The sequence below is a fragment of the Neodiprion pinetum genome, chromosome 2 (assembly GCF_021155775.2).
Source record: "Neodiprion pinetum isolate iyNeoPine1 chromosome 2, iyNeoPine1.2, whole genome shotgun sequence".
Taxonomy (NCBI): domain Eukaryota; kingdom Metazoa; phylum Arthropoda; class Insecta; order Hymenoptera; family Diprionidae; genus Neodiprion; species Neodiprion pinetum.
In genome coordinates this window covers 151,532-171,239 of record NC_060233.1, presented here as the reverse complement: position 1 = coordinate 171,239, position 19,708 = coordinate 151,532, and the positions used below count along the sequence as shown (strand labels likewise).

The 19,708-nt window shown below is 38.1% G+C and overlaps 3 protein-coding genes across 5 annotated transcripts in view; 2 read left to right on the top strand and 1 right to left on the bottom strand.

Annotated features, from left to right (window-relative positions):
• The first annotated feature begins 4,467 nt into the window (after positions 1 to 4,467).
• Positions 4,468 to 6,642, top strand: LOC124212425 (gastrulation defective protein 1 homolog). The gene has a single exon (XM_046612415.2). It carries the CDS (start codon positions 4,545 to 4,547, stop codon positions 6,528 to 6,530), a length of 1,986 nt encoding a protein of 661 aa, XP_046468371.1. The 5' UTR covers positions 4,468 to 4,544; the 3' UTR covers positions 6,531 to 6,642.
• A 519-nt stretch (positions 6,643 to 7,161) lies between these two features.
• Nbr (exonuclease mut-7 homolog) lies at positions 7,162 to 16,109 on the top strand. 3 transcript variants are annotated; one of them, XM_046612413.2, is made up of 15 exons: positions 7,162 to 7,840; positions 8,070 to 8,351; positions 8,439 to 8,576; positions 9,114 to 9,298; positions 10,045 to 10,283; positions 10,373 to 10,554; positions 10,663 to 10,851; positions 10,987 to 11,184; positions 11,393 to 11,542; positions 13,088 to 13,366; positions 13,730 to 13,878; positions 13,980 to 14,267; positions 14,699 to 14,889; positions 15,104 to 15,453; positions 15,649 to 16,109. In XM_046612413.2, exons 2-15 carry the CDS (start codon positions 8,198 to 8,200, stop codon positions 15,762 to 15,764), a joined length of 2,808 nt encoding a protein of 935 aa, XP_046468369.1. In that variant the 5' UTR covers positions 7,162 to 7,840; positions 8,070 to 8,197; the 3' UTR covers positions 15,765 to 16,109. The 3 variants fall into 3 exon arrangements, with proteins under 3 accessions (XP_046468369.1, XP_068989459.1, XP_046468370.1); XM_069133358.1 differs by having other exon boundaries at positions 7,166 to 8,351; positions 15,104 to 16,109; XM_046612414.2 differs by lacking the exons at positions 7,162 to 7,840; positions 8,070 to 8,351; positions 8,439 to 8,576; positions 9,114 to 9,298 and adding an exon at positions 9,815 to 9,939.
• The window catches only part of Parp1 (Poly-(ADP-ribose) polymerase), a 27,591-nt gene continuing 17,020 nt past the window's right edge, over positions 9,138 to 19,708 (bottom strand). The window contains exons 13-15 of the mRNA XM_046609894.2: positions 18,762 to 18,947; positions 18,504 to 18,629; positions 9,138 to 18,116 (exon numbers count right to left, since the gene is read on the bottom strand). Of these exons, the coding sequence (XP_046465850.1) occupies positions 17,919 to 18,116; positions 18,504 to 18,629; positions 18,762 to 18,947 (510 nt within the window). The 3' untranslated portion in view covers positions 9,138 to 17,918. The remainder of the gene's footprint in view (positions 18,117 to 18,503; positions 18,630 to 18,761; positions 18,948 to 19,708) is intronic.

Genomic DNA, 19,708 nt, shown 5'->3' with positions numbered 1-19,708 from the left:
TCTGTAATACACCGTATCGACGTAATTTTGCAAGAGGAATCGATTGCGCGCAAATCGAATACGCTGTGAGCAATGGATCAAGTGTTACTGCCAAAAAATATCCAAATCGTGCCGGATCTTCAGAACGAAGGGGAAGGAAAATGAGAAGGACATAACTACAAAGTTTTCGTTCCAATTCAGAAATAGTTTATTCAATATGCCGTAATTCTAGTACAAGTGTTCCGGGTGTCGTGTCAGTGTCAGTGCACAGTACTTACAAGTGGTCGAATGGTATTAATTAATGTGAAAGACAAAGAGAATGTGAGAATACCGAAGTACAAAATACATTACTTTAGGCCGAATACGAGAAATGTCATATGAGATGGATATTTGTATAGTTTAAGAGTATATTTCAAGGTCTGTCCTTACACACAGGTGCAATGTATATCTGAAGTGTTCAATATACATATTATAATGTTGCTATTCACAAAACCCGTATTAAAACCAATTAACACATAAATTTCCCCGAATACTCTGCGCATTTTGTCAGCTGTTGGTCGAACGCCACTTTGAATGCCGTTCTTGGAATGCTTGGTAATTTCATTGCTGATAATCCTTTGCTATCTTCGATGTCTTTCTTACGATCCTGAGGCTCGGATAAGCCTACAAAGGGTCATACGAATCGAATCTGAAACCAAAAATTTTCGGCTGCAAAAATGAAGAAAAAGTAAGGCTAACCCTTCGCATTTTTGGCAAATATTTTCGCGATTTTGAAAAATGCCGGAATAAATTCTTTCACGCACTATTCTGACGTAATTTTGAGAGAGAAATCGATTGGGTGCAGTTCCAATACGCTGCGATCAACGGATTAAATGTTACAGCCGAAAAACAAGAACCTGTGTTTTCGACATTTTTCAGCAGGTGCTTTTTCACTCGTAATTTCTCTCCTGTTGATCCGACGCTGTTTTCGCTGCGATTTCTGAGTTTCTGGTGGTCCAATTAGTCAGGAAAGAGTCATACGAATCGAATGTGCGACCAAAAATTTTCGGTTCGAAAAATGAAGAAAAAGTAAGGCTAACCCCTTTGCATTTTTGGTGAAAATTTTCGCGATTTTGAAAAGTGCCAGAATAAATTCTTTCACGCACTATTCCGACGTAATTTTGCGAGAGAAATCGATTGGGTGCAGTTCCAATACGCTGCGATCAACGGATCAAATGTTACAGCCAAAAAACAAGAACCTGTGTTTTCGACATTTTTCAGCGGGTGCTTTTTCATTCGTAATTTCTCTCCTGTTGATCCGACGCTGTTTTCGCTGCGTTTTCTGAGTTTCTGGTGGTCCAATTAGTCAGGAAAGAATCATAAGAATCGAATCTGAGACCAAACATTTTTCGGTCAAAAAATGAAGAAAGATTCAAGGAAGCCTTCATTAAGGCGTCCTTCGTCCTTGAGATAAGGAGAGACTACGAATACGGGCGGTACACAGTCCCAACTTTGCTCTCCCTTCCAGACGAAGACATATTTAGGGATATATGATTGCTAATGGCGGTGAAACTGCTGATCGAAGCGCCACTCGGCTATATTTAAATTTAACTTAAACCGCTTGGCTCTCATTGTCAAGTTGCGTCGGTGATGAGAGTGTATAACATCAAAGAAGTTAAGCTAAGACTCCATGTATGCGTTGAGCTCCGACAAATGCTGCGGTGACCAATCAGGAGCCCGGCGCAAGTCCGCCAGCGGCAACCTCCGGCATGCCGCACCGCACTGCGTTGCGATCAAAATATTTTAATTTTTCCGCAGTACCGCACGTCATTCGGCTATAGTCGAGAACCTTCGGGGCCATTCGGAATCTGGCAAAGCTCAAATCATGGCTCAAATCATGGCTCATATAATAGCCAACGCGACGTAGATTACGTCATGTAAAACAGTTTATGAAAACAAACCATCAATAACATCAACAAAAGATTCCACTATGGAATATAATTGTGATGACGTCAATGAACCTGTAATTCATTACGTGAGAAACCGCCCGGAATTATGCGATAGAGTATTCCTTTCTTTTAGGTTATGTAGCTATCGTTTGTATACATTTTTACGACGCATCTTCGATTTCCGTACGTGGCGTGGCGCTAAAGTCTGCCGTGTGCTTGGAGTCGCCTTCCGCATGCGTTTGCCGGAGCTCAACGCATACATGGAGTCTTAGCTTTTACCTGTAGACTGGCTGTGATCGCGTCATACGGGTCATAAGTGCACAGACGCCAAGCGCGAGCGCAAGCGTTGCTACATGAAACGAAACAGCCAATCGCGGTGCCGAAGGTTTCCTCAAGTGTGACGTCGGAACGGTACCTAGTGGAAATCTCCAGATGTTAGACACCGGAAACATTCACACGCAGCTACAGCCAGACTCACATCAGTAGTTTGGGTCACCAATTACCGATTAAGTATTGAAATACACCGGACAACGGGCATTCTGTCGCTCTAGTCGAACGAACCGAAGAGGGAGAAATTGTTGGATAAAAGATTTAATTTGGCTTACCTTTTTGAGAGTATTCTGGATGCGATGACTTGTAGATTGGTGAGAGGTTTTAGTGGAATAACTGACTTTAATATTTGGATATTTTGACTAACTTGGTTTATTTTATAAGTTTGATATTTAAAAGTCACAAACGCAGAGTTACACAGTGTAAGATCTTAGACTTAGTAAAAATGGAGTTGAAGCTCGCTGAACTTTTGGGCAGAGTAACGTTGTATGAAAGTTTTAATGCAAAAGGCTAAAGGATTTTACCGCGAGACTGTACCGGAACTAGATGACGAATCTGGAGGTAGAAACACAAGAGAGCGATCGAGTGATCGGTCGCCGTTTTTATAGGGGTCGATCGTTGCGCAGAACGATCCCCCTCTCTAGTTTTTTGGTCGCCTTTGCGCACCTCCCCTCTTTTCTAGGAATTCTAATTAGGGCACGACATCTTCGCCGCATGCACGCCTGTGATCTTATTTCTTTAGCTATTACTATATTGTAGGTTTTTACGTATGGTATATCGCTGCTTGGTGCGGTGGTGTAGGTGCGTGGACTTGGTTCCGTAGTTCTCCGAACTGCGTGAGCTTTTCGTTGTGTCGCCAGTCCCCTTTGTGGCGCCAGCCCCCTTTGTGGCGCCAGCCCCCTTTGTGGCGCCAGCCCCTTTGTGGCGCCCGTCAGCCACTTAACTACCTGTCTACCTCTGAATGTTTTTGCTATCTTGCTCGTTACAAAGCCCATATTTCATTTTGGTTACCTGTCGTTTGTTAGTTTTATAGTTATATCTATATAGAATTGTATATGTATTATAGTCGACTACTGTCGTTGTTAGTTTTATAGTTGTATCTATATAGAATTGCATATGTATTAAAGTCGACTACTGTCGTTGTTAATCTGGAGTACAATAGCAATTGTTTATGAACATAGTTTGTTATTTGTTTAGCATTATTAGAATCACGCTGCTGCGAATATCTTTAGTTGTTTGTGTTATAACTATCTTAACAGATTTAGGGTACTTAGTAATTTGATGATTCATAGCTTTAGAGCAGGTTTACATGTGTGCTTTTGTATATGATTCCCTTCTGTAGTTGTTAATTCTTATATTGATATAAATCGGCTTGGAAGCTTCTAGAACGTTTTCGTTTCGTCGGTAAGTTTCCTAATGTATTCTCTAGGTGAAGCTCTGTTGGCTCCACATTGGAGATCTGCATTGCCTTCAAAACGTTGCGCGTGTTGCCTACAATACGGCGTTGCGAAAGAAGGTATAGTTCATGCTGGGTAATTAGCATTCACGGTTTGATGGTTTTGCAGTCTCTGGTTTTATGGGTTATTGCAGCAGTGCTATCTTTACATTATATTGGTTATGCATTTATCTATGGTTTTACAGTCTTCTATACTCCAGGCTATATAGTAAAGCGTATGTTGCTTAAGTATAGCTCTCAGCTCCGAATGCACAAATGGCATTGTTGAGTGCTATATAATAATTGGGTATAATTGTGTTAGTTAATTATAGTGTTAATATGATAGTGATATATAATAACGTATAATAGTATTATAGTTCTCTGTGGTACGAAGATCTCGTAACATGGTTTTTAAGCCTTGGCTAGTGAATTTCATAGTTATTTCCATCTAGGGATATTCCAAATAGTTAGACAGTTGTTTTAATTTCTTATGGTTACAAGATTCTCGTACTTCGAGTTTGGTTAGTTGATAAAAGTAACATGCAGTAATAATAATCGATAAAACATACGGACGTTCCGGTCGGACGTTACACAAGGAAGCTCGAGACCTGCCTTGAAAGAAGGAGGCCAATAAGGCTCTTTATTCCTCGAGGAAGGACTATGAATACGGGTGTTAGAGAGCTTTTGCTGATCTAGGGACCTTGTATCAGCACACCGCTTGTCGCGCACTCTAGTGGCGGCCCCCCAAACTATGTTTCGTAGCCACACATTTCTGCAACAAATTGCAGTCTATACTGGGGGAAGCTGCTGGTCCTCCACGCCTCCATATACCTACTTACATTGCTTCATGTATAGTTGAGATTGGATGAACAATGAATGTAAAGAAAGTGATTAGTTTCGGGAAAATTAAAACTGACCTGACTAAGTATGCATCAACAAGTTCAAGTAGTACAGTCGAGGGCTTTGGAACATTCAGCAAGCAAATTTCGCAGAACAACTTCACGGATATAAATGAGATTAATCCTGAGGATGAGGAGGAAACTCGAAGCCTACAAGAGGTTATGGGAATGACAAGTTTTGGGAAAAAAGCCAAATGTTTTGATGTACAGGAAATGCTCGACAATATTACTAAGACAGTTCGGTCGAGTAAGCCTGTTCATTCGGTACCCATATTAAGTCAACAAATTCATAAATCAGACAATGCCTCAAGTGCAATTGATGAAAAGAAAAAGACAGATAGGACTAATATTGACATTGAACCTTCAAGTGTAGTACCCCCTAACGCAAAGCATCAAAATCCTAGCATATGCGACCAAGCTAACAATAGTGATGACGATGATGATGAAGACGAGGATGTCAATAATAGCGATGACTCAGAAGATCGGCAAAACACAAGCTCGAATAAGATTCCCTGTAGTCACGAAGTAGAAATGCATCATGGATTAAAAGCTGTTATTGCTATAGCGGCAGATCCATCAGGAGCTCGTTTGGCATCTGGTTCGGTTGACTATGACGTTTGCTTCTGGGATTTTGCTGGCATGGATACGTCTTTGAAAAGTTTCCGAACACTGCAGCCTTGTGAAAATCATCCTATAAAGTGTCTACAATATTCAATGACCGGAGATGTTATTTTAGTTGTTTCTGGTGCGGCACAGGCCAAGGTATTGGATCGGGATGGTTTCGAAAAATGTGAAACTGTAAAAGGTGATCAATATATCACTGATATGGCTAGAACCAAAGGTCACACGGCTGCTTTGAACAGTGGATGTTGGCATCCTTACACAAAAGAAGAATACATGACCTGCTCTCAAGACAGTACCTGTCGTATATGGATTTTGTACAAACCCCGTGCTCACAAGAACCTCATCAAATGTCGGGCTCAAAATGGTGTTAAAACTATACCAACGACTTGCGCATATAGCAGAGACGGAAGTGTAGTGGCCTGTGGCTGTGCAGATGGGTCCATACAAATGTGGGATCACAGAAAGAATTTTGTCAACACATCGTTGCTTCTTCGAGGTGCCCATAAGCCATGTTCTGAAATATCCAGTTTGAGCTTCTCCTACCTCGGTAACTTGCTCGCTTCAAGAGGCTGTGATGACACTCTGAAACTTTGGGACTTACGCTCTTTTAAAAGCCCTATATTTACTGCCAATGATCTGTTCTCTCGATATGACACGACCGATTGTATGTTTAGCCCCGACGACAGTATGGTCATAACGGGTGAATCCCTGCGAAAGGGACAAACATCTGGGAGGGTATTATTTTTTAATACCAAAACATTTGATCTAGTGAATCAAATTTGCGTCACAAATTCGCATGTTATCAAAACTCTCTGGCACCCAAAACTAAATCAAATATTTGTTAGCTGTGGTAACGGTGTAGTCAAAACTTATTACGATCCCAAGAAAAGTTTAAGAGGAGCCAAGTTGTGCGTGGTCAAGTCTCATCATAAGCAGAAGCACATAGAGATAATGTCGACACAACAAATTATTACGCCACATGCCCTGCCTTTATTTAGGCAAGATAGACCAAAATCAGTCAGAAAACAAATGGAAAAGGATAGGCTGGATCCGGTAAAGTCTCATCGCCCTGACCTGCCCATTACGTCTGGACAAGGCGGTAGAGTTGCCTCATCAGGGGGTACGCTCAGTTCATATGTAATCAGAAACCTTGGGCTAAGTAAACGTATAGAGGACGATCAAGATCCACGAGAAGCCATTCTCAAGTATGCAAAGGATGCTGCTGAAAATCCATATTGGATATCTCCTGCCTACCAAAAAACCCAGCCTAACACTATATTTCAATCTGAAAATGAGGACGACGGACCATCTTCCAGCAAAAAACAAAAAACTTGATTGGAGTACATTCCTGTTATTTGAATTAATGTAAAGTTTGTCTAATATAATGATAACATTAAGGAAGTTATTGTGTTGTGAAATTACTTGATAAATAGTCATAGCTGAACAATTCTACATACCTATATACTAATTGTCCAAATCATTTCAACGAATCATTTTGAATCTCAACAAACATACAGAGAAAGTATACCTATGTGGATCATGTTGGAGGTATTGATTGTACAATTGGTTTTTAATTAGGAATTTTGTTTCTCTACGTACATATTGACATGTACGTGCCTCATTACTCGTTCTTTGGCCCATTCTTTGGGAACAACGTCCATTCTACGTTTAATCTTCTGAGATCATAATGAATACCTTAACTGCAGGATCATGAGCTCCTAGAAGCTGTGTAGTAGCAAAGCGTGCAGAGAGAAAAAGGGAGAGAATATCTTTTCGAATATAACAAAACTGGTACCAAGAGAGGTTTCTATACTTGGAGCTGTCTCTCTTGACTATCAGCGATGGAGCGTTTATGCGCGACCGTTATTATTATAAGATTATTAAAATTAAAGTATATCAAGACGGAGCACTCCGCCTGCTTTTTCTCTCTTCTTACTCGCATTACTCCCTACTCTCATGCGTTGCCTACTCTGTAATATTGGTAATATCTCTATGCAGAAGATTGTGAAGTAGCTAGCCATGGGTATTCTTTTAAATGAAGCAAAATGACACTACGGTCGCGGGGGTAATGACAGTAACCTACATTTACCGGATCGGTTATGGGACTTTTGAAACGTTAATTGAGTCGGTAACTGTAGGAAATTTCAGTGCCGAAACTCCCCACATCATAATTCGCCTAGTTGCACCGAGATGATGTGAGGTAATGACCGAGCTCCAGAATACCCCATTTAGTTAACTGTCTTTAGCAATCCTTAGTCAATGCCAATGACATGAACTTACTGTTCGGACCATGTTCGGACGATCCAGACGGATGCCGTTATCCGTATAAAAAAACGCAGAAGCAGAAGACAACTCTAATGTTAGAGCATAAAAGACTATAACCTACGTATGCTGTAATCGAAAGTCGTGGAACGCCCATAGACTTATAAAGCCAACCAACTCAAAACATAGCCTCTCGCAAGCGTAGCGCATGCTGCTGCTTGTTCATTAAAATGACCAACAGAGTGCGAACTTAAGTTCAACCATCTCCCGTCGGTGGTAGTTCTGATCACGATTCTGACGGTTCTGCGTGTTCTTTGGTGTGCAATGGTATTGTGTGGGCATTGTGAGGGTTCAAAATAGTGGTGACACGCCATGTTTACAAGGTTATATTTCAATAAATTCCATAAATATCGGTTACGGCGTTACGTCAAAAAAATTTGTCACCCCATATTATCATCCGTGATTGTTTCATGGAATTTACAGTAATTGTATAATACTATCGTTTTCTCATAAAAATGTTGTGACAGTTAAGTGTGGAATTAGACATTAAAGTACAATTTTTATTAGAATATCATTTTTTATTATCCTTTAACGAAAATACTTGACGAATAGAAACCAAACGCTCACGAAACTGGGCAAAGCTATCACAGAACAACTTGAAAAGTTAAATCAGCAATCCACGTCCCATTGCATGCAGTGGCTATTTATTACAATTGTGATAGACATCCCTCTAGAACTGTATGGCACAACAGTTCAACAGGTGTGGTAAAGACATGGGTACTCAAATTGATGTACCGTTCTTGCAAGAGAAAGAAAATGATTTATCTTACTACACATCAATTGATGATGCCACGAAGACATGGCTGAATACTTTGCATTGTACCTGGGGGTTATGTACGTGATATTTTTACATCCAGCATATTGGTATTCACGTTAAATTAGAATTCCAAATGACATTAATCATTATCTTTGTGTGTTAAGGGAAAAAAAGTGACGGCGTTACCAAAATGCTCACTGATTATTTCAGCACGGCACCAAATCCATATCTGAGCGTCCTACGCATTTTGGTAAATGTCTCGGACAAGTCCATCAAGTCTAAGATGTCTCTCAGCTTTACAGGTTATCATTATTTAAATGTGTAAAGTAATTCACAGAATTTTATACACTTGTCTATATATTGTATAATATTTACATACTCTGGCTCAAGAGTAGTTGATCTTGAGAGACGTGGAGCAAGTAAGAATTTGTGACTGCTGTGTTCATACATCACTGTGGGATAGTGTTTTATCGGTCCTACCTCCTACCAGGGGATGTTCATTGTCAGTTGGGCAGGCGTAAGGGTAAACTGATTGACGGGGGGGGGGGGGGGGGGGGGGGGGGGGGTAGCATTGACTGTATCGGGGTAGCTCAGGTGCTGCTTACAGTATGGCCGGTATACCTGTATGGCACATTCTGTACCCTGCTGACTAGAGGGCAAGTTATAGCCACTGCGCTGCCGGCTGGTAAATCACCATAGCTTCCCCCAGGGACACTAGTTCTGACAAAAGAAAGCAACAGTGTAGAGAATTCTGACCATATCCATGTAAACACCAATGAGGTTCTATTGTGTATCCTCAATATGGATCCTTTATTTCAATCATCTTGCTCTGCCATCAGTTGCAGAGGATTTTTCAAAATGGATTTCATCGAGAAAGGATGTTTACAAGGACTTTTTGCAAGCTGATATAAAATCTGCCACTTTCGACTTGCTGACTATGCAAAAGAACCTGCAACTGACCAAAATTGTGTTCGACACATACAAGCTTGCAGAACACAAAGAATTATTCTTACCTGCATTACAGGTATAACACAAGTATTTGTGTATAAAACTGTATACATTTACCTCACAGTTAAATCTGGTCTTCGCCAGGTGTATTATTGCAACTGATCAATATTTGGTTATATCAAGAGCTTAAATGTAAATTTCCTGCATGACTTCTCAATAATGTACAGAAGAAGCCTACTACATTACATACATATATTTTCATTATTCAAAGAGGTTGCAGTACCACCATTAAAATATAATAATGCTGAAACATATATGCGCTGTAATAGAGAAGTTACGTGCTGAGAAAAACAATCACAAGTCTGATTTTTGTTCTTTTGTACTAGGGCGATGTGTGCGCAAGAAAAGCATTGTACACTTGTTACAAAATGCTACTCGTCATCATATGACATATTCACACATGTGCTCACAGTTTTGCAGAATTACTTCTTGAATTTTTGGATAGTAAAACAATCTGTGTATTATTCTTAAAAAAATAGTGTTTTGTTGCATGAAATTATGTACAGTACCTTGTGTGTGAATAAGTTACGTGACGTAAAGTAACATTTTGCAGCGACAGTACGATGCTTTCATTACACACGTCACCTTAGTAGACAAGGACTGATATACCACTCGTGAGGGCCTCTCACAGCATGTGCTTCCCTACTGATCTTCCTGGTGGGTATTACTTAGGAAAGCGGATACAAGGCAAACACCACAATATGTGGCCCAAAAAATAGCCGCCCCTTTATTTAATAATACTTCTCGATTTCTTGGTTACAGAATATGATAACAGAAAAGAGGTACAAGGATGCTGCTCAATACGCATGTATTTTGCATTTGCAATCATATTTTCTAAACCCTGAGGTGTTGCTGCTGCCCCTAATTTTACAGAATAAACTGACTTTAGTCGATGATCTTCTAGTGAATTGTATGGAAGCTCAAAAAGCTCTAATAACATACTTGGATGATCTCTTGGCCTCAGGCAAAAATATAGAAACTGCATTAGAAGCTTTTGTGGAGTAAGTTTTGTATCTTCAATCGTCACATTTTTCTTATGCTTACACAAGACCATCCCATTTCAATTTTGAACCTTTCATTATTATTTCAGTCGCAATCAAATACCAGAGGTAAAGATATCGACAATGCAACTGCGCCCGATGAATAAGTTGGTCGGACGTTTGGCAAAACAGTACAACTTGCCACCAGAATATTGTCCCAATTTGAATCAGAGACGAGGCGAAGGGGCACTGAAATTTTTAATTTACAAACGCTACGTCGACTGTAAAATTCGTAAGTTTTATGAGACTAGAAAATCTCATTATTAGCAAATGCCAAGCGGTGATTATGCTTTTCAAACTTTATCAACCATATGACATAAGCACTTGCCAATCACTTTAGGTGGAGAAAGCTGGAATGAAATGGTTCGTGAAACGGTCGGAACAGACTCTCGGCTGCAGTTTGAGTTGGTCAAATCGTTGGCGCAAGCAAATGACACCAAAGAAGCTCTGCGGTGGGCAAAGGATTATAAAATGCCTAAAGATCAGTGGCCATGGGCTCTGGTAGACTGTGCAGAGGTAGAGCTCGAAGGTAGGTTGCGATTTCAACTGATCTATTCGCATTCTCACATGCGGGTTGTGTAACAAAAAAAAACCAATTGTCTGATGAATATTTTGAAGATTGGGTTTTGAATTAATCGATAATATTTGTGTTTTCTAATCAAAGATTTAAATACTAACCCTGAAGTTGCTGCGGAAGAAAACTGGGACGTAGAAGAAGATCCGATACGATATCATACTCTACATTTACCTAGAGGAAGCATCAAAATAGTAAATGATACACGAACATTTGAGGAGTTTCTAACCAAAGGTTTGAAAGAAGTGAAGATTGTCGGAATAGATTCAGAATGGAAGCCTAGTTTTGGTAATTAAATCCATTGGAATTCAAATTCTAAGACATGTAGATGCGATATGTAGGAGTTGATCACAATTGTGGATTCTTGCACAGTTTTTTGCAAATCCGCGTTAAAAGTACAAATTTGGTATTTGCCAACTTATCATATCACCTTTCTGAAAATTACTTTGAATGGAGCTTGCTTGGACTTGAGAAATAATATGTCGCCGGTTTTTAGGTACAAAGCAGAGTGATTTGGCTCTCATACAAATAGCCACCAAGACCACCGTATATATACTCGATGTTATCAGTACGGGAAAAGAGCTAACCGATTTATGGGCCAAGATTGGAATAATGTTGTTTGACAATAAAAATATTTTGAAGCTTGGTAAGGTTCAGAAATTCATATAAATCATTCTACAGTTCTCAGAGTTCAAGGTGGAATATCATGGATCCTTGATTTGCAAATTATACATTTATCCAACAGCAGTAAATTTGTAAATATAGAATTGTACCAGAAAAACTACACAAGCCAAGGTGGATTTTAACCAATCCAAGGCCATCGGTCTCATCCGTTACCATCTATGTAACCTACATCACACACAACAGGCACAGCCTCAAATCAGTTAAAATCCAACTTGGTTTGTAGACGATTGATATCGTATTCGTTCCATCAGAATTATAACTTTCATCTCAATCAGCTCTAATTCGCACTGATGTCTACTCACGTAACTCACTGAAACTAGTTCAGATAGATAATCGTATTGAAATTGCTTTCTAACTAGTACATTTTGAGAAATATAACAGTACGTAGGTATACCCAGCCTCGAATTCATAGTGAATAATAACAAGACATACAACACGTCCCGAGTTTTTCCTAACTCATTGTCTTTTTTCTTAACCCTTAAAGAAGGGTTGTCCACTCGAGTGGACATACCTATACTTTGAAATTGCATTAAAAAAAACGTTACACTTGTCAAATCGGTATTTTAAGGGATGGATTTTGTCAACATTTCCACTAATTATCTAACTAAATATATTGGAGACTGTCCCTTCATTTAAGTATGTTGTCTAGTCGAGAAAGTGCAGCCAAAGTAGTAGAAAACCGATGCATGTAATTTTCGGTTCCAATATAGGCTATTTAAAATTAATTTTTTGTTTGGAAAAAAACATTTATGTTTCCAGAATAGTTTCAAATGTGATGAAACAAAATATCTAAGCTCGGTACCTATAAATGCAGGTTGTAAATTAAAAAAATATTTCGTGTCCACTAAGTTGTACCAAGAAAAAAAACAAAAAATTTTCAAGTGCGCATCAAAATTTCGGCAGAGCATCTCAAATAGTATATCTCATCCAAATATGAGCTCATAATACCGATATTTAGATGTGCCTATTTTGTTTTTCCCATTTTCCATTTAAATAACACGTAAAGAAAATGGAATAAACTTAGAACTTTTTTTTATCGTAAACGACTTGACTTATAAACTATCTAAATAGAGATTGTTATCGGAAATTTCACGCTAGTGGAAGTATTTACATAAAATTTTTTTAACTCTAACCGATTACGAGATATTCGCATAGGACTCAGTGTTTACAGGCGAATATCTCGTAATCTCGTCTCGTAATTTTTTTTTTTTTTTTGACACACCCTAGTGCCCACTGTAATGGACGTGCGTATAACGTATGATATAGGTTTAGGAAAATTCTGAAAACAATCGGACATCTTGTTTGAAAGATACAGAATCAAAACACGTTAAGAGAATTTTTTTTTCCATAGGGTTAAGTAAATAACGTACATGGCCAAAATCCGACTGCAATAAATTTGCAAGGTCTTCTGATTTATACGCTTATAATCAGATTTATATGTATAAACAACAGTTATCCCTCATGCTTACATTTATTTGTATTTCTGAGTACAAATTTTCAATCCCAGGATTCGGCCTAGCCCATGATATCGGCATGATTAGAGAGAGTCTTCCGGCATTGGCAAGTATTAAAGCCACAGGCCAGGGATATATGGACCTATTGCATCTTTGGAGAAAACTGACAAAAGAGCATTGCTTTCAATTTCCCTACAAGGGTGATTCAGCTTTTACGAACGAAAGTTTGAGCAAGTTAGTTGAGCTCTGTATGGGTCATAGACTAAATAAATCGGATCAATTTTCCAACTGGGAACGAAGGCCATTACGGGAGAGTCAACTGACTTATGCTGGTGAGCAAATTAAATCTGTTACATGTATACTACTGCAATGACAAAATCTTTCTAACCATAGCAATTATAATATTCTTTTTGTAATATTAGGCTTCACAGTGGTTCACCTATTGCCCTAAAACTCCGTATTTTTTGTTATTTGCAATATTGTATAAGCACTAGGAAGCTGAAACTTTTCCCTCGATGCATCCCGAAGTACACTAATGCCTCCTAAATCACACCTAATTTTATCAATTTTATCATTTATCAATTAGTTTTCTAGTGTAAACAAGGAAGCTAGCACAGTGAATAAATCCTTTGCTAAAAGTAGGCTTAACTGTACGCGTAAGATTAAGCGTGTGTAAACTCACTTTATAATTTAAGCTTTGGACGCATACTGTTTGTTGGAAATATTCGAGGTGCTCAGAGTTCAGTGTGCACGTCTAGATGTTGCATTTAACGAACTTTGCGCAGAGACCCAACATATTCCGTCCAAACTGCCGAAAAAAAACCTTAGAAAACAAGCTGCAAAGGTAAAACTCACTGGTGAAGTGGAATATCCTTTTTTGATATTAATAAATATAACAAAGAAGCAAATGCATCTTCATTGACGAAATATTAAATTTTTTAATAGGCTGGCTCAGGAACCTCGAGCATTTCGATCCATACAGCAGAGAGCAGTGTTCAGAAATTTGATCAGAAGAATACAGAAAATATCAAGGTGGAACCATGGACAGGTATGCAAGCAGCACATGAGTGGCGTGTTGTATGCGACTCTATGCTCGGTGGTTTAGCAAGACAGTTACGTATGTGCGGATGTGATTGCATTTATGTTGAGTTTGACCGAAGAGGAGACCAGTCGGCTAAGATAGCTATGCAACAAAAACGTGTGTTCCTAACGCGAGGTAGCGCATACAACAGGGTGAGTATAATATTTGTATGTGATACAGTTCAGTTTCTTAGCTAAACGTGTTGGCATACGCATATACATTAGGGTGTTTCGGAAAAAAAAAAAAAATTTCGAATTAATTATTAATTTAATAAATTCAAAATCTGTAAATGTAAATAAAAATGTTTAAAAAAGTAAAAAATCAAATGAGGCTAATTTTCCATATAGCGTAGAATGCTTGTCTTTTTACCGAATCTTTCTTTTAACCCGAACAAACTTTTTAGAGGATGCCACTTTGGAAAATTGCAAACTATTTCCTTCTCAGAAACACCCTGATATAACATGTACACCAGGTTGGTTCTTCCTAATTGGTCAGTCAATGCAGTTCAATTGATATAGACTACAAAAACTTTCACAGCTGTATTGTAACGTACGCTAAACTATTATTATATACAAATTTTCAGTTTGCTCCCTCCATCGGGCAAGGCTATTGCTACAGAGTACTGGAAGATAAACCGGAAGATCAACTGAAAGAAGTTTTAAATAACTTTAGAGTCTTGGTTATGCCAAAGGACATTATTAGCAGATGCCAGATTTGCAACTATGATGAATTCGTACAAGTGTCTAGGAATACTATTTTTGAGTTGGAAAAAAGGTAAATTCGCATTGCAGTATCAGAAGAAATTTTTCACGCCTGTTTGTTCAACTATCTGTTACGTAGTACATTCATCTGTAAGTGATGTATTGTACATATGTATAAATATGGAGACGAATGGAGTCTCGCAGATCGGCATCACAGAATATAATTAAGCAAATGTCTGGATCATGTTTGCGAAGCGATTATAATTTGTCGAAATTTTGTGTTACAGTTTCACAAAAATTAGGCACCGAAATGGCCATAAGTTTCACCAAGGTGCATTTAGAGATGTAGATAATGTAACCGCTGCTTCTACTGCCACAGACAGCGATACAAATTTAATATCGAATCAGGATTCAACGTTAATTCACGAAAAACGGGGAACGTTTTACAATTGCAACCGTACATGGCGTCTCACTACAGAGACACTAGATATTGCCAGCTGTGCCACCAGGCATAGGGTTACAGTGCAATTGGATAAAGTACCACCAAACGTGTTGAAAAACGTTGAACAGTTTTATATTTGCGAATGCTGCGGAAAGGTATATTGGGACGGATCACACATGGAGCGAACTCTGAATGGTACTTTGAGAGATATAATTGTGTGGCAATGAATATAGCTATATTAATATGCAACAGAACAGTATACATATATGATCGCTGATAGAAATATGACAATATTTAAGTGTAAAAATCCGAAAATCTTCGACCTGCGGAAAGGTCAAGTACCAGTGAGCAGGTACTTTTGACACACTATTAATGTAGCGTGTTATACAGGAAATAGGTATTCAATGAAAGTGACCATTCGAGCCAGTCAAGGTGAATCTGTGTCCTGCACTACTACCACTCTGATTGCCCACTTTCGCCCGATATGTAGGCATACAAACGTTTGACTTATTCTTTGTATTGTCTAAGTAATTCCACAACCACAGCATCAGTACCAGCATAAAATATCACGTTGTGAATATGTATCAAATTGAATGTCATTGATGTAGAAAGCATGATGATATTCAATAAGTACCTACATATCGCATACATGCGGGCAGTAATTTTCCGGAAATTGCGTGAGATATCTAGATCTGTTTTTGTGATATGTCGTGATGTTTTTTGGTAATGATTTTGTAATCGCACTTGCGCTAGTGGCGAAAATACAACCTGGCCAATCGACACGTGTATATTGTGTTCCTCGATTATTCAACAAATATTGTGTTATTAATAAATAAACTTATGCACCAACATTTCTTCAATCGTTGGCAATAATTTATCAAACTCAAGTTGAGAAATCATATAAGGCTTATAAAAAGTGTATCTGACTCACTCAGATGCAATTTATATTATTTCCTTGTATTTATATTTGTAATGAATTGCCGCATTGTTGTCTATTGTTTGAGATTCGTGGAGCGGCAACTATTAACTTATGCTCAGGAATCTATCTTGCACACTTTAAAAAAATGTATTCTTCCGCCTGGATAATTCTTTGCGAAAAATTCACGATTTTTTTATGCTTTTGTTTCATGTTATGACTGACCATGCTGACTAATGTTTCGAACGGGGATTGCTTTGGCATCGCGTGTCGATAATCAGATCGTTTCTGGCACAAAGTTTATCTCAAACAAATAAATACATGTATTCCAAATTATTTATCAATTTATCACTAACCTAAATCCAATTCGGGTCAGGCAGTCATGTAACATCTGATGTATCGGTATTATTTGAATGTGAAATCAGTTCGGCAGGTACGTGCGAAATGAGCATAAATCGAGAACAGTCCATCTATAAATTATATCAAACATTGGTGAAATGCTGTCTATCTCACTTCTCAACCCTATTAGTTGGTTGTTGATGTAAATATTAGGCGAATGTCCTGTTTCGACATTGTTCGTATATTTTTGTTTTGCAAATCTTGTTCTTGTACTTGAATAATATTACACATTATACATGCAATGACATACTATCGAAGCAACGCTAATAGTATCGGTTTCGCTACAGAAACTGGTTCTATATGTAACTGAGAGATGAAATGGGCATATCAATGAGTATTTGACACCGTTTTAATATCTTCAGTACAGGGAAACGGAATTCGTAAAAAATTAGTGAAACTATTTCTTGAAAAACTCTATCACTCCCGTAACATCAGAACCAACAAACCTTGAAATATTTACTACAGTATTTAAAACATGGCACTGATCAAAAGTTTCATTCTGCGATTTTATATTTCCACATGTTTTTCAACAGTTCTATACGTAGTGTGAAAAAATTATATGTAATTTTTTTCGACAACTAAACTATTTTAAGTTGTTTGTAATTGATCAATAATATTTCACCCTTTGATTTTTCTACTCAATTAACGAATATTCAGAATATTAAAAATAAGCTGAGTATCCCTTACGGAAATCAAGTGATTTCTTCGTTGTTTTTTTAATTCTCATACCACCCTAACAACTCGTCAACATCATTTCTCAATTCCGACAACTCGGCAAGAAATTAGAAGGGAAAAACGCCATTACAAATATTTCCTTTCATCTCAGGCGTAAATATCTCTCTTGATGTAAAACAAGTGTCACTCAACACTTTGCGTCAACCAAGTGCTCGTGGGTATTGATTGGATATAAGTGACTCAGTATTATTGACTACTTAATACTTAAACTCGTGTAAATACAAAATGTATAAGATAATGAATCAGACGGTCATTTTAGAACATTTTTCATCAATACATTCATTTATTTGCTTTCTTTCATCTCGCCCTAAAGATATGGTGCGTAGTCAATGCATCTGCCCTCTAGTAAGAACTGCAAAGCCATATTCAACATCTGCTGTTGGAATAGGTGCACTGTTTTTCTTGCGCTCTATTTACATGTTCTTGTAATTGATTACAGTGACAATAGCTATATAGGAGAACCGAGTTCTGTAAGTGTTGTTTAAACCTTAGAGAAGACGTCCAACCATAATGCAACCAAGCCTTACCATAGTCAATAAACATTGCTACTCTGTCTGTCACCAACACACGATGAGAAGATATGCCGGTAAATCTTTCTTTCTGCAGATTACTAGCTGGAAGTTGGTTCGGAATCGTTTGTTTCTATAGGTTTGGTCGACGAGGGCTGCGTGGTGTCCTGGAGTGAACCGACGGATGCCTCAAAGTCAGCTGGTTCGATTAAATTTTTTCGCCCATGTGGAGGTGGGCCAATCAATGCTACGACATCGTTGTAGTTTAATGTTTCCTTATCCAACAGTGTTTCGGCTAACTGTAAGAATAAACTGTATGTGTATTTTGAAGAGCCATACTTTCGTATGCTAGCATGTCAGTTGATATTTTGTACAAGTCAACTCACCCTAACTTCAATAGACCCACATCACCTCTAAATTGACTGACGATTTTCTATATTTTAAACTATACAAAACTACAGAAAAAATTCTGTAAATTATCTTACTTTTTTTCTGGTGTCTGTTTCAAAGATAGTGAATCTTGACTTTCCAGTCTAAAATTTTTCAGCAAACGTAGCTTAAAAGTCAGGTGACTTTAGTTCAAAAATAGTTCTGATAAAAGCCTTACTTTTCGCTTGATCTTTTCTAACAAATATTTATAAGCTATTATTTTCTCAAAAGAGACGGCATGTAGCAACGATAATTACCAGCACAAGTTTGTCTCTTTCAGCAATAAGTACTTGTTCGGTTCTTTTATAGGCCTGGCTAATCAATCGCCTTGCTTCTACATCCATCATATTAGCGAGCTTCTTGCTGTAGGGTTTTTTGGATTTCTGAAACAGGGATGTCGTACCTTACAGTAAATATAATGCAAGGAGTTTTCTTTGAGAATGACACTACAACGGACGCACAAGAGTGATTTTAAATCAAGCATGATCGAATCGTTGTTTAAAAACAATATTTACCTGACCGGTTACTTCTTTATCAAACGATAGCAAACCCACTGTAGAATTCATGCCAAATTGTTGCACCTGGGCATAAGCCATTTCGGTAACCTTTGTCAGATCATTTTGAGCTCCGGTTGTGACTCGATTAAATGTGACACTTTCGGCCACTCGACCGCCAAGAGCCATGCACATTCTGTCGAATAGCTGCAGATTGTATTCATATGAATAATCAATCTACTGAGATATAGAGTGAGAGCCCGCGACGCCCAGACCTTCGTTATATTATAAAAGCTGAAAATTCTTCTATATATGTCCCCTATACAGGTATAAGCAAACCCAGCCTATACAACCTGGGCCGCGGTGGCTTTGGCAGGTAACAGGTAGTAAAGGTGAGTAAAATTGTGTTTCAAATTTGTGATAGTATAAAACTTAGTTTTCATATATTTTAACTTACAATCATATTAGAAACCGCCTTGTCTATTGGTGGACACTTAGGACGGTAACAACCCCTTTCCAGACACCCTCACAGTCTGATTATTTATAAATCTACTTTCGTCATAGTATAAAATCTGACTTTTATACATGTTATTCAAAAAATTATACGAATAATGTTTCCACAATCCCCAGTCACTTTCGATGGTTCCCCTATCTTCCCTGACACATTGAAGTCTACTCCAGGCGTGCGCGCGATGAATATACATGTACGTTGGTGCGAGTGAAATAGCGCGATCTATACTCTAGATTTATCAAGAAAATTAATTATGTAGATTTATAACGGATTAAAAAAGTAAATTTTAAAAAAATAATGAAAAAAAAATGTTCATATCAACAAATTATGAAATCAACAATATAATAATGCGATTCATTACGCTATTAACTTTTGCAAATTATCATTAAATTTTTTATTCAACTAAAATTTGAATTTTCTCAAGTGAATTTTATGGAATCAAGTTGTGATTTAAGAA